At 37.0% G+C, this 15,452-nt stretch overlaps 1 protein-coding gene across 2 annotated transcripts in view; it reads left to right on the top strand.

Moving 5' to 3' along the window:
* Positions 1-15,452, top strand: part of CPS1 (carbamoyl-phosphate synthase 1) — a 370,424-nt gene that overhangs the window by 271,871 nt on the left and 83,101 nt on the right. For both annotated transcript variants that reach the window (XM_047870099.1, XM_047870100.1), the window contains 8 exons: positions 3,143-3,235; positions 6,045-6,134; positions 7,840-7,968; positions 8,973-9,079; positions 9,930-10,068; positions 10,694-10,771; positions 12,619-12,717; positions 14,334-14,429. In XM_047870099.1, the coding sequence (XP_047726055.1) occupies positions 3,143-3,235; positions 6,045-6,134; positions 7,840-7,968; positions 8,973-9,079; positions 9,930-10,068; positions 10,694-10,771; positions 12,619-12,717; positions 14,334-14,429 (831 nt within the window). The remainder of the gene's footprint in view (positions 1-3,142; positions 3,236-6,044; positions 6,135-7,839; positions 7,969-8,972; positions 9,080-9,929; positions 10,069-10,693; positions 10,772-12,618; positions 12,718-14,333; positions 14,430-15,452) is intronic.

Genomic DNA, 15,452 nt, shown 5'->3' with positions numbered 1-15,452 from the left:
TAGTCTCTCTCTATAAACTTAAATATTATATTTTTTCTCAGTGCTCAGGGAATCCAACAGTATGAAAGAGCAAATCTGGCCAAATGCTGTCATTTGGTCCTCTGTCATCTTGTTTTACTATTTCTAATGTAATTTTTCAGACTTAATACTTGATTGGGATGTTTGTTGCTGAATGGATTTGAGATTAATTCACTTGGCAGCAGGATATTGAGTGCCCACTGGGTGTTCACTATCCCAGTGAGTCAAGGCCTTTATAAGTCAGCTCATGTGACAGTGAGACCAGTGGAGGAGGTAACCGGGTGCATAATAATTTTGCCTCAGTTGAATGCTGGCATGCTGAAAGATGTAAACTAGAAAGTGTGCAACACTTTTCCTGTTATTTGTTCGGTTTCCTTGGAGTGGTTATCTGTGAAATTAGTTCTATTTCATAAGTGTGTCCAATGAGCCCTGCATACGTTACCTCAATTATATACTCTTTCTTAAGACTGTTCAAAAGACCAAGGTGATAAAAGGTAAGTTTAACTTCTAGTTGGCACATCTCATAGCTGAAACATCTGACCCCTCCTTTGACAATATCTCATCACCATCTGCTTGCTTTTTCTTGTTGTGAGAGGAGGGCACTATTTTTTTTCATACACAAAATCTTCACATCCCAAAACACAAAGACACTTTACTTCACTACCATGAACTAAATTCCCCAAATGCCACTGAATTTTTTTCACTGAATTGTATTACATAAAAAAGAAAAAATAATAAATGATACATTTGCAAAGTGAAATGGATTCTTCAAGCAAATCTGTTGCAGACTCCCTGTTAGAAAGTATATTGACATAGGATCTCTGTACACAGAAAGAACAGCTTTCTGAAAACAGCTCTTTGTATATAAGGCACACCACATACCCGTGACTAGAAGGAGGACAGTGAGAGTTTACAATATCCTGTCCCTCACCTCTGCTTTTACTTCCTCCTTCATAATTTTCCTGAGAATAGATATTAATGAGATTGTACATCCCAAGTTGATTCTTGTGTTTTCTTAGCCCAGTGGTATTGTGGGAGCAGTAAACAGTGGTAAGGCTACTTGAATGGGAAGGGAATAAAATTGGGAAATTCAATTTGGGCTGCAGAATCAGCTGGTGAATAAAAATATAGTCAAGCCTAATGATTTGGAAAAATGCTTTACAAGACTATATTGTACTCTTCATGTGATATGTTGGCTTAAGATGAACCCTCTTTTATCACAGGTGGTTATGTTCTCAAAATTCGGCTGAATAGTGGCACGTGGGTGGCTCAGTCAGTTAAGTGTCTGACTCTCGACTCTTGATTTTTGGCTCAGGTCATGATCTCTTAGTTCCTGAGCGGGAGACCCATGGGATTCTCTGTCTCCCTCTCTCTGCCCCTCCTCCACGCACACACTCCTCTCTCAAAAATAAATAAACATTAAAAAAAATAGGCTGAATGGATTAGCACAGGTAAAATAGTAGTATTGCCTCTTATATTTGACTATGTTGGTTATATTTGACTATGTTGGTTCATATTAAAAATGTATATTTTGTGACTTTCTGTTCTGTTAATCTTAGGTTGAAAGGTAAGATTGTATTTCATTCAGCATGCTTTAAAAAAAGAAGGAATGAGAACTGAAAACCACATTTCAAAATTAGGGATCTATAAACATGGTCAAGGAATTCTGTGATTTGGATGATAAGAGTAAATAGAGACCATCATGAAATGTAATAATCCAGCGTGGAAGTGAAAAGTGGTTTATAGTTCTTTTTCCCAGAGTGTGAGATAGCACTCCGGTCTAATAATCACATCGAAATAACCATCATGTTTGAATGATGTGCTGGTACATTCTACCCTCACTCATTCCCAAGTGACTACTTCTTCCCTTAAGGAATACATTTCAAAAGGAAACAAAAGCTTCTTTCTCTTTCCTTCAATGCAGTAATTTCCTTGGAGAAAGGCAAATCAATGAATTATTTTGACTCCCTCCCACCCCTAATAAAGTCTTGATTACTAAATGTAATATGCCATTTTTCTAAATAGAAAAAAACTAGACTTACTAATAAGTAAATCTCAAGACATTGCTAATAATAAGAAAACATTTGCCATCTTCAGCTAGCAAGGCTAATTTGTGAAAACTTCAGAGAGGTCTAAACATTCTTTAAAGTTCAGGTCCTTAAGGACACCTGGACATTTACATATCTAAAGCAGTGAATATTTTCAATGCTTCTTCTCAAAATTGATGACTTACTTGGCATTCCATCTTTCTTTCTTTCTCTTTCTTTCTTTCTTTTTAAAAATTTTTTTAATGTTTATTTATTTTTGAGACAGAGGGAGACAGAGTGCAAGTGGGGGAGGGGCAGAGAGAGAGAGGGAGACACAGAATCTGAAGCAGGCTCCAGGCTCTAAGATGTCAGCACAGAGCCCGACGCGGGGCTTGAACTCACAGACCATGAGATCACGACCTGAGCTGAAGTCGGACACCCAACCGACTGAGCCACCCAGGCACCCCTCTTTCTTTTTCTTTCTTTCTTTCTTTCTTTCTTTCTTTCTTTCTTTCTTTCTTTCTTTCTTTTTCTTCTTTCAAGTTATCTCTATGCCCAATGTGGGGCTCAAACTCATAACCCCGAGATCGAGTCACATGCTTTACTGACTGAACCAGCCAGGTGCCTGCATTTCACATCTTTTTGTGAATGAATTTTACTATCATAATGTAATTAATTCTCATTCTTTTCAATTTTCTACAATTTTTAGACTTCTTATTTTCTTCTCAATAGATTGTTTTGTCCATGTCTCCCATGAACTATCTTTAGGTCATATGCACTAAGGGAATAGGTAGCCTAAATAGTTTAATTGGCACAGTCTGGAGCTTGGACGCCTGAATTCTGATGCCTTTTGATCTTGCTTACTCCAGGTCACAATCTCAGCCCTAAAAAAATGAATTGTACTTCCTAGAGCATTTCTCAAAATGTACCATGCATCTTTCCAGGTTGAGAAGATGAGGATCTTCTTTCTGCTGATGGTTTTGAGTAGTTATAAAGACATTTAGATCTTGGAGCTGCTGTGTAGGTCCCTGTGAATGGATCCTGTTAGCACCTTGACTGTTGCTCCCTTTTAACTGTCTAATTTTTTGATTTGACAGGGTACCATGCTCGGGAAGATTGAATTTGAAGGTCAGTCTGTGGATTTCGTGGATCCAAATAAGCAGAATTTGATCGCTGAGGTTTCAACCAAGGTGAGAGATTTCCCTTCACACTTTGTAGTTTTATTTCTTGTAATATCAAAATCTTCACTGAGACGGAGGTCATCTTCCTGAAGCACCAGAGTTGAGGGAAAAAAGGATCTCATAGCATCTGAAATACACAAATCATTCCATTTAAAGTTAGTAACTTTTTGGGGCACCTGGGTGGCTCAGTCTGTTAAGCGTCCAACTTCAGCTCAGGTCACGATCTCACGGTCCATGAGTTCGAGCCCCGCATCAGGCTCTGGGCTGATGGCTCAGAGCCTGGAGCCTGCTTCCGATTCTGTGTCTCCCTCTCTCTCTGCCCCTCCCCCATTCATGCTCTGTCTCTCTCTGTCTCAAAAATAAATAAACGTTAAAACAAAAATTTAAAGTTAGTAACTTTTACTTGTATTGATCTAGCATCAATCAGAATGGCTATGGAGAACAATATTTCATGAAGAATTCCAGCTGTGAGAACTTTGGTCCACCAGGTTCTTTTTTTTCTTTTTTAAATAAAAAATAAATAATGTTTATTTATTTTTAAAAAATAAAAAAAAATTTTAAAAATAAGTAATGTTTATTTATTTTTGAGAGAGAGAGAGAAAGAGAGAGAACGAATGGGGGAGGTGTAGAGAGAGAGGAAGACACAAAATCCAAAGCAGGCTCCAGACTCTGAGCTGTCAGCACTGAGCCCGACTCACTGCTCAAACTCATGAACCATGAGATCATGACCTGAGCCAAAGCTGGACACTTAACCGACTGAGCCACCCAGGTGCCCCCACCAGGGCCTTTTCTTAAGAAAATGTTATTAAAGGACTGAAAATTGCCTGATTAATAGCATGTCAGCCTCAGAGAAAACACATGTTGATATTATCTGGTATTCCTGTTCCTATTTCTATTCACATGGAAATGGGAGACAAGGATTATAGGTCCTAGACAATCAGTACTGAGCCTTGATGTTGGGCTCAGACATGCATTCACAGGATGCTGAAGCATAAGAAAGATGAGTTGTTAAAGACAGTGAATTTTAAATTATATGTAATTGTTTATATATTTGAAATTTGATCATGCTGTATGCAGTAATCTCTTGTTTTTAATTCCAAAATTTGTCCATTCAAATGGCATGGAACTATTTTTCTGTATTTTTTTCTAGACATTTCCCTGTGAAGTGATTTGGTCTGAGACACAGCATGAAAAAGTGCTATTTTTCCTTTTAGAATTGAGAGCTACCTTGGGGATCTAGTGTAGGATTTTCCACATGTGAGAAATGTTGACCTAGAGAAATTCACCTTAAAAAAATTCTGTGGTAATGAGGTTAAAAACACTGCATAACATATTCCTCTCTTCAAGAGTCATAATACAAATTCATATATTCATGTGTCTGTGAATTCTTGCTTAAAACTGCTGTCATTCTGTATGAAGAACGTATAATGTATTTGTGTAGAGACTAGAAAAAAAGGAACCTACCTGTATTTTTATATACATCATATGAAGAGAGAGATTGCAATGGTGAAAACTGGCCCTGTTTCTTGATGCTTGGTGCAATTAAATAATTTCATTGTAACTGTGATAAAATGCATATTTGTATCAGACTATATTCTATGAGTTTTATTTGGATATGGTTGATAACTTAATTCATTGTCTTGTAATTGCAATTTGATGTAGCTACAACTAGATGGTAATATTGCTTTATTTTGTAGCAGAAGCCTAAGTTTAAAAATAAGTATATGCTTTTTCAAATTATGTGATGAGAAAGATTATCTGTAGCATTTATACATCAGCTCAGCAATAATTTCTGCAGATCATGGAAAGAATGGGGTATTTTTTCTTTAGGATAGTTAGCTAAAGAAAAAATGTGACAAACTTTATATGTATTTTTTCAAGTACAGTCTAAGGATTGTCATTTGCCATTCTATAGAGTGTGTGGAGAGTGGAGAGTAGAGAGTAGATATTTCAGTTAAAGTAAAATACTCTTTCAAATATCCAGGTTGCAACTTTTATCTAAAACTTTTTGGAAACATTGAAATCATCCTAAATTCAGAATATACTAGCTAATTCTCAAAGCTGAAATCCGTGTGGGCACCCAGTCCTCTAGGCTTTCTGTTTCTATTATTTCTCCTTTTATGACTTTGGGGAACTGATTCTTGGGTAAATGCCTGTGAAAATGGGTCTGACTCCAAGCAGTGCTTAAGATGTAGGTAATGATTATCATATGCTTGGGGATCCTTTTATGAAGCCTATCATTTCAATGCGGATAAATGCATAGTAACCTAAAGAGACCAGTGGTCTACACTAGCTTAGCAATCATCCGATTCTCATCCTGATTTTATCCATTAGCCCCACTGCATAAGCCTAATGCACAACAGCTCTACCCCATCCAGCCTTTATTACAAGTTGAAGATCAAGTGGTATTTAAGGCATGATGTATCTATTACCGCATCTGCCTAGTGCTGAATCAGGCGGTAATACTTGAAAATTCCATTGCCACTGGTTGTTAATGAGGCAAATCATGGGAGAGATTATTGTTAACTATGGAAGCAACCAATTTCTCAGGGACCATTGTTATTACTGTAATCTACATTTTATGTAAAACAGCAAAGTACCCTTTGCTTCATAAGAAAAGGTGCAGTCTGTGGCACTTGCTGTGCCTTTCTTCTACATTGATTGTTAACTGCCAGTCACTCCCTAGTAGTCAGCAATCACCCTGTTACCAATGTAAGTGCTAAGCATCTTCAGGTGTTATGATATGATGTGTTTATGATATTGGTGTGCTGCTCACAGCTAGACCTTCCCTCTCACTCTCTGCGTTTTCAAATGGCAGGATGTCAAGGTGTATGGCAAAGGAAACCCCACAAAAGTGGTAGCTGTAGACTGTGGCATTAAAAACAATGTAATTCGCCTTCTCGTAAAGGTAAGTAATTTGTTGCATCTCGAGGGTGAGGATTTGTAATAGGGATCTTTTTAGTGTGAAACTGATTTCCTTTTTCTGTTTCAGAGAAAGCTAATGTGTTCTCTCAGAATGTCAGGGGATCCATTCTCTTTTTGCTTTCTTTGATCTACAAAATAAAATTTATTCCTGTTAAAATTGGAGATGTGGAGTGTGTTTTTAAAAAATCTTTAAAGGCCACAAACAGAAGAGTGATGACTTCTTATCACTCATTGACTGACATTCTGAGACATGCCATGCTTATTTTCTTTGAGTTTAGAGATGACCAAAAATTGAGAGTCAGTTGGAGAACTCCTCCATTGGAGTACAATTATTATGTGACAAATGTTTTCAGGGATCATGCCCTGATAGAGTACAAACTTTCACATTGCTTCATATAAACTCTTAGGCAACCAATTAAAATTAAACCTTAAAAATTCTGCAGGAGAATGTAACCATTATAATGTTTCCTTAAATACTGTTTTGTTGGGATTTCTCCTTATCCCACTTCTCCATTTCTCTCCCTACCTATGTCTTTCTGTTTCTGTTCCTCTCTCTCTCTCTCTCATACGCGCACATACACAGATATTTCCATAATACCAAAATAGTTGTGAGTACAGAGGAATTCTTCAATTCACCTTCTCTTCGTTCGAGAGTATCAGTCAAATGATCTAAATCATGATTTTAAATTCTGGCCCATTTTATTAATAAAAACTTGCATGGACTCTTCAGTAGCAGATGCTGTCGATGGCCTATCTGTATCTCTTTCTCATTTCACCATCATAGGGCATTTAGCCCATCCTCCAGTTGCAAAGGCCTACACTTCATTGCTTGAGGGCTCTCTTTAGTTGGTTGGAGCCTATTGACTGGCAGGAAATACTGTAGAATTAATGATCCCTGGAGCACCCCCTACCTAAAGTCAACAGAAGTTCAGTGTGTAACTATCTCTTGCCCCATGACTGAACTATCTTGAGAGTGGATTGTCTACACACTCAGAGTTCCTCAGTGGGCTGAAGCTCTAGGTGTTTATAGAACTTGATAATGCATAATTTATTGGCGTGTGTCACAGTGTCACTTCTTAGAAACCCCTCCAAATAAACTTCTTTTTCTCAAATTCTTGTCTCAGGAAATGTTTCTAGGGAAACCATCAAAGATGCCTTCCTACCCACTTCTATATACAAAAGTTCTAATTATTCAATGACAATACATATACTACAGATAATATGAGAAAACGCTAGGAAAGAAGGCTGCTAAAAAATTTGGTCAGGTAAAAAAAGCAAAATTGAAAAAGATGAGAGGTAGACTAGCATAATTTTGCAGAAAATGGATTTCTCTCTCTCTTTTTTTAAAATAACTCTCTACCACAGCTTGTGAAAATAATATTCCTGGGTGCCCAGTCAGGAATTTTTTTAGGCTCTGAAACCTCCCGAAATATGGGAAAGTACATTATTTTTTTCAGGATCAAAACTTTAAACATGTTTTTTCTTCACTTTCTGTTGACCACTGGCTCCATCTATATTAGACAAAATACAGTGAGCCACCAAAGAATTTTCCAGTCAGCATTATTCGTTTGAATCATGTACTCTTTTTCCCCATTAGGGAGTGGTTAATCAAGAGAAAGTCTAGGCAAAATTCTACTTTGGCAAAGAAAAATGTTATTAAATTGATTATTTTTGCATTTCTTTTCTAGCGAGGAGCAGAAGTGCATTTAGTTCCCTGGAATCATGATTTCACCAACATGGAGTATGATGGGCTTTTAATTGCCGGAGGACCCGGGAACCCAGCTCTTGCACAACCACTAATTCAGAATGTCAAAAAGGTACAGTGGTCCTAGGGATAGTGTGTATCTGTGTGTGAGGTGGAGGGACTCTGCTATGTAACTGTCACAAAGGCTGTAATATATTTTAGGTATTCCCATATTCTTTTCCACTCCTGTCTATGACCTCTGAGGCAGTGTCAGCAGACACGGTATGGGAGGAGAGAGTACCAGAGGCAAAAGGAACCTTTCTTTAGGCAAAGTAACTGGGATTGTGTCCTCGATTCAAGAGAGCAGGAGTCCAACCTCCAAATGTGTCTCTCTGTACAGTCGTAAAATGACAATTCACGTTTCTCACCATGACTTTGGTACCTACAACACCTTCAGGTTTCTAAAGAAACATTAAATTTTATTTAGTTTATTAAGTACATTTTATTGAATTCTAATGCTACAAATTTGTCAGTTATGTTTTTTTTAATTTTTTTTGACGTTTTATTTATTTTTGAGACAGAGAGAGACAGAGAGAGACAGAGCATGAACGGGGGAGGGGCAGAGAGAGAGGGAGACACAGAATCGGAAGCAGGCTCCAGGCTCCGAGCCATCAGCCCAGAGGCCGACGGCGGGGCTCGAAACTCACGGACCGCGAGATTGTGACCTGAGCCGAAGTCGGACGCTTTACCGACTGAGCCACCCAGGCGCCCCTCATGTTCTTATTTATAACTCTTTTTTTAAGTTTATTTATTTATTTTGAGAGAGTACACACACATGAGAGGGAGATGGGCAGAGAGAGAGAGGGAGAGAGAACATCCCAAGCAGGTTCTGCACTGTCAGCACAGGGGCTCCATCTCACTACCGTGAGCTCATGATCTGAGCCAAAATCAAGGGTTGGATGCCCAACCGACTGAGCCACCTCAGTGCCCCTATAGCCTTAACTTTTTATTCAATTACTATTTTCTTGTTAATTAAGAAAAAAAAAGGATGCTTCATTTTTATTCCTTCAGAGGCAGCATTTTGGGGGGGGGGTGCGGGGGCTGTACTCTAGTTCATAAAAATTCTCCCTGTATTAGGTTTTGGAGAGTGATCGTAAGGAGCCATTGTTTGGAATCAGTACAGGAAATTTAATAACAGGATTGGCTGCTGGTGCTAAAACCTACAAGATGTCCATGGCCAACAGGTGAGATAGTTATGCTTCTGTTTACAGGTCAAACTGGATCTGCAATGCTGTCAATAACTAAACGCAAAAGACTACATGCCATTTTCTTTAGAAAAAACAGATAACTGTACTATTACATGGTTCACAGTTGTCTGACTACCCGATACCACTTTTATTACATTTCTGAAAGGCAGCCTTCTCTAACAATAACGTTGCTGTCGTTTAAAGTTATTTTCCTTCCCTTGGCATAAATTGAGGTTGTAATATCAAATGACATTATCAAATGATAGAATATCAAATGATATTCTAAGGGAAACTGTTCTGGTTTCTAACATTGTAGGACTCTAGTGTGACTTAAGAACCGGGAAGTCTTCAATCCTCTTGGTTTTACTTCTGACCCCACATGATGCCAATTTATTTAATATGGAGCTTTCCTCCATGGCCCCCCCCTTCTGCATGAAGTGTAATTCAGAATAATTCAGGACAGAGTCATCTCTTTATTATTTCCCCCACACTCTCTGGCTTTAAAATTACCTAGCTCCCTTAAAATAAATCACTTATATTTGTCTCTCTGTTAAGCTAGTGAGCAATTCTTAACTTTTTGTTATGAGTGCAGTTCTCCCTTTTCTAAAATTGTACAAGTTTGATAGACCTGCTATTTAACACACAGCAAAGCTTCCTGAATTGATTTTTGTTGCTAAAATTATTGGGATTAACAATCTGTGACTTTTCTCACAGAGTAATTTTCACTAAGCAATTGAAACTTTCACATTTTAATAGGCTTTACTTGTTCACTGTTTTACAACAAATGTATTTATATTCTTCTCTTCACTTTTCCTTTTCCTTATTCTTTCTCCCCTTTTCCCTCCAGAGGGCAGAATCAGCCTGTTTTGAATATCACAAACAGACAGGCTTTCATTACTGCTCAGAATCATGGCTATGCCCTGGACAACACCCTTCCTGCTGGCTGGAAACCACTTTTTGTGAATGTCAACGATCAAACCAATGAGGTAGGGCCCTCAATAAACCTGTTCAGTTGGCAATGAGTAATGCTGGGCTTTTAATACTCTGTTATACACATACCTTGTTTATGTGGGCTTTTTTTGATGTGTGTGTGTGTATAAGAACTCCTCTTATAGGTTATTTCCCATGGCCCTCTGCTTTTTAAAAAGTCATTTCTGTCTTATTCTCTCATCAGTTGACTCATAAAGATCCACTCTTTGAGTGGTTAATCAGTGACTGTCTTTCACATCGATTGCTAATGGGCATTTGGTGGAGATCTGTTTGGACCTAGTCCATATGGGTCTCTGGGACTCACTTAGCTCTGAAGTAGCCTTTGAGAAGACCCTTGGAGAAGTAATTTAGGAATTGGAGATAAGAAGATTTGAGTTTATTCTGAGACCCTGGGGAGGAGGGCCCAAAGGCTATAGACCAAATCAGTTGTTTTTATTGAGGGGACCACATTTGGTTGAGTCTTTGTTGGCCTGTTTTTATTATGGCTGTTAGCTGCTAGAATGTCTTTAAGCATTTAACTTAGTGTTTTTATTTGGACTTTATTGTCCGCTAAGTAGTACACAGTCCTGGTTAACATTCATTGTTACAGAAGGAATTTCTTCCTATTTCTTATTCCTTTAGGGGATTATGCATGAAAGCAAACCCTTCTTTGGTGTGCAGTTCCACCCAGAGGTCAGCCCAGGCCCAACAGACACTGAGGTATGTCAGAAAATAAGACCTATTGTACACTTAGTCTCTTTTAAAATCAGAAATGTATTAATGTGAAAACTTGGGAAACAAAAATAGTCAGCCCAGATGATCTTGGGTAAGAATATTTTCAAGAAGAATACTTTGATAACACACACATTGTATTAAAATTTCCCCATGAATATCATGGAGGAAATTTCTATCTTCTTTAAAATTTAAAGTGGGAAAACCCTTACGAAACCTGATGTGATGCTATTTTTACTTAAATCATTATCATTCTAATATATTTAGTTCTGAAATTTACAATGGTTGTACTATGCAAATGAATTCCCTCTTGCTCTCTTGTTCTCATAACTGAAATGAAATTTTAATCCCCCATCTGTGACTTCACAAAAATCCCTATGGCAACTGGTTGTATAGCCAGGAAGGGAGAATAAACAGCAGCGGGAGAAGGAAGAAGGGCAGGGGTATGAGGGAGCGGAGAGGGCGTGCATGCACATATATGTGAGTCAGATGGCTTAAGAAGAGAACCACAAGGAATGCTTAGAAGAATTTTGTTTTTAATTTAAATATTTTTATTTTTGTGTGTGACTTTTTGGTTCAGTGTTCAAAGTCATCTTTCCAAACACAAGCTTCTGGTGACACTCACAAAAGTCTGGAAAGTCTGGTGTGACTTCCTCCCCCACACTCTAAGGCCTCCACTAGTCATGCTGACAGTTCTTCCTTGTCGGCAGATATTCTCAGAAAAGGCACCTAGGTAAAATGAAGAGAATCAGAATTTTCCCTCTGTAAAGTCTGCTTTCTCACCTGTGAATTGCCTTTTCAGATATTTATGCTTTTTATTTTTTAATATTATCAGGAAATAATGATTTAAAAACAATGTTTTTAATGTTTATTTATTTTTGAGAGAGAGAGAGAGTGCAAGCAGGGGAGGGTCAGAGAGAGAGGGAGACACAGAATCTGAAGCAGGCTCCAGGCTCTGGGGTGTCAGCACAGAGCCCGACGCAGGGCTCGAACTCACAAACTGTGAGGTCATGACCTGAGCTGAAGTTGGACGCTTAACCCACTGAACCACCCAGGCATCCCAGGAAATAATGATTCTTAATACACCAAATCAGTATACCATTACCTACCCATGATGAAAAGCATAAGGAAAATTTGGTGACATACACTATTGCCTAATGCATGGTGAATACTGTTTTCTTTTTATTTAAAATTTAAATATTTTGCCTATATTAGTACATCAGATTAGGAACATTGAAATTAAGGCATGCAACATTCAGTAGTACTTAATCCTTTTTCTTTGTGCTGCCGAAGCTACAAAATGAATATTTTTGTTGAAATTTGTCATGTCTAGTGAAACAATGGAAGTAAATTCATTGGTAAAGCTAAGAATAAACTTTAGAGATATTTTTAGAGTGGATAGAAATTTTCAAAATCCAGTTATTTTGAACTTTAGGACATATATGCAATATAGCTTTAATTTCTTTTGTATAACTAGGGTTTTATTTAGAAGAAAACATTTAGAAGAAAATAACCCCTAATTAAGGGGATGAAAACTTGACATTCTCAGAAGGCATTATCTGAAATGTTCACTGTCTGCTGAAAACTTTCTTCTGATGGGATTTGAAGTGAACAATTAGAAATGTTTATTTGATCTAATTCTTATAATAGTAAATATTTAGTCTGCCAATTTTGGCAGAAAAACAAAAACCAAATAGTGCATATGAATACTTGCCCTAAAAAAAAAAAGTATCTGTTACTTATCTGAAGTTCAAATTTAACTGGCCATACTATGTTTTATCTAGTAACCTGATGAGTTTTGCAGCTTCTAACCTGTTGGTTCTATTTTTTTCTAGTACCTGTTTGATTCTTTTTTCTCACTGATAAAAAAAGGGAAAGGTACCACAATCACATCGGTTCTGCCAAAGCCAGCACTGGTTGCCTCTCGAGTGGAGGTCAGTATATGCGGGCTTCTTTTTGGTTTATGTATTTTTTATTTTCTCTATCATATGATAATTTTTTTAAGTGAATGATGTTAACCATTTTAATGTCTATAAGAGATGATTAGTGATATGGTAATTACTCATCATTTTAGCATCTAATTATTTTGCCTGTTCTTGATGGAATTTTCCTGTTTTGATATAAAATCTTTTACAGTTTACTTCTAGAAAATTTGTAATACAATAATTTAATAAAGAATAGGCTTTTAGTTTCAAATTTGACACATTTTTTATTACTTAATAAGCTATAGTCCTATGTACGCTTGAGATACAGTTCAGATTACAGAATCATTATTGATGATAGAACATTTTTTGTTTCAATGAGAAGAGTTATTATTCAATAGAATAATGCTATTTTACCTCTAAAAAGCAAATGGATAAAGATTACTATAGCACAAGGCTTGAATCCTTATTTATTTAAATACATATGTTAATATGTTAAGGTTTCTACCCATTTCCTTCATAGTTAAACCACACACATACCCACATCATTATTATATAAAATTTAGAAGAGTGTATATGTATTTTCAAGTATATATATACGTATTGACTCTTTTTATAAATAAAAATAATTGAATTATATGTTTTCATAAAATGATAATTTGAGTTGGATGCTCTGTTTTAAGGATTTCCATGGCAGCCTCTTTGCCTGAGATGGAAAGATTGGAGGTAATTTACCCACTCAATGTGGAATAAAATGGTGGGTTCTTAGTAGCCAAAGAAAGCAATGTACTTACAGTATAGTGTTTTTCTCAGAATATCAACTCATGTTCTTCAGACGTGTATCTTTTTGTTAATGGTGAGGAAAAAGACACAGTTTGGGATTCCACAGTGTCTTCGCATGTAGCAGGCATCCAATAAATATTTGTTGAGGCAAACCAATTTTCCCAAGTCCTTGTCTTTTGCAGTGAGCAGGAGTATCTTTCTTTTCTGAAGGGTTTGGCACTTGTGGCTCAAAACTAAGCAGTATCATTATTTCCTTGGAGTCACATAACAGTCTGTAGAAGTTCAGTATGTTGCCAAGATATGAGCTTTATCTTATTGCATTATCTTTAAATATTTCTGGCACTGAACTGTAAAGGCAAAAATGTGAATATGCAGGTGTATCCATGTACCCTTGCCTTCTATGTTTTCATTTGTCCATTAGGGAAAGCCCAGGTCTCCTTTGTCCAGAAGGAAACCAAGGAATATTGAATGGAATACATTTAAATTTTAGGGAGATTCTTATCATATATGTGTGTGTGTGTGTGTATTTAAATATATACATATATATTTAAATATATATTTATGTAATTATTTTTAGGTACTTATATATCTTTGAATAAAATGTAGACCTCTTCTCACAATTTTTCACTTAAATGAAAAAAGCTTCATGAACTTTGGAAATTGCTTTGAAATTAGAAATGTTTAAATTTTTAGTCTTTTTCCTCACATATTACATATTTTTCAAAATATTGTACTTTAAATCACCATGTAAACTTAGACAATACAGTTTGAGTTCTCCACTCTTGAAAATGCCTATTTCCCCCATCTTCCTAATCAAAGCAATGTCATTTTCTTACTGCTTACAGGTCTCCAAAGTCCTTATCCTAGGATCAGGAGGTCTATCCATTGGTCAGGCAGGTGAATTTGACTACTCAGGATCACAAGCCGTAAAAGCCATGAAGGTGAGAGATCTTTGTAAGAATTAATATACTCCTTTAATGGGTCCAATTAGTATTTTATAATTTAGATTTATGACACTAGCTCCTTTCAAAGTCACTATAATTGATATCCTTAACTATTCCTTACACATCTTACATTAAAGAAACTTTGATCACAGGCAAAAATTTTAACTTTCTTAAACTTTTTCACGCCTGCAAATCAAGAACTTTGGCATGATCTCCAAAATTATCTGTTACCACCTATTTATACCGAAAACATAAAAAGCCACATTTACAGATGTTGCTCATTGTTTTTGAGGCAGTGAGATTTTAAAATATACTTGTGTTTTGTGTGAAAGAGGGAATTTGGGCTCTAAGATATTTTGAATGCTCTACAGGATGCTTCAGGCATCTATGGTTGAAATGGCAAGATCCAGTTGAGAGAGCAAAGGCATCAGTGCCTTTTGTCCAAGCTATAGATGTCGCTAGGGGGCCCAATCATCTGTCGCTAGGGGAACCAATTTCCCCATCTGTGACTTGGGCTGGATGACCGACCAGAATGATTTGGCAGATGTTTACATGAAAAAGAGGATTTGATGCTCACGTTGGGAAGAACACCCTTCCTGTTTCTTCAAAGTCTTTCAAGATCTCCTCAACTCTTTGTCATAGCAAAATAAACCTTTAGGAAAAATTCACTGTACTTGTATTTCTATTAAGGAGCTAATCTGGTATCTCTTTGGCGTCCTCATTTCCTTGGATATCCCTATTTTGGTGCTAATCAGCCATCCAGTGGCCATGTGAGCTCTTCTGTGACTTTGTCTCTGGCTTTGCAGTATAAACCCGTTCACCAGAGACCTGGCTAGGAGAAAGCAACGCATTGAAGGTGGCGGGAAACTAGGGCAACCAACACAGAAAAATAATTGGCCAGAATTTTTCTTTTTGTTTTATTCAATATGCTGTAGATGAAGATTTTCACCTGACAGATGTCTGTTGAAAAAAACAGAATGCAGTCCCCAATTACCTTACTCTTCTTCCCATTTGTTTTTA

This window comes from Prionailurus viverrinus, chromosome C1, assembly GCF_022837055.1.
Source record: "Prionailurus viverrinus isolate Anna chromosome C1, UM_Priviv_1.0, whole genome shotgun sequence".
In the NCBI taxonomy this organism is placed as follows: Eukaryota; Metazoa; Chordata; class Mammalia; order Carnivora; family Felidae; genus Prionailurus; species Prionailurus viverrinus.
Note: the sequence above shows the minus strand (reverse complement) of the source record. Positions and strands in the feature narration are given on the sequence as shown.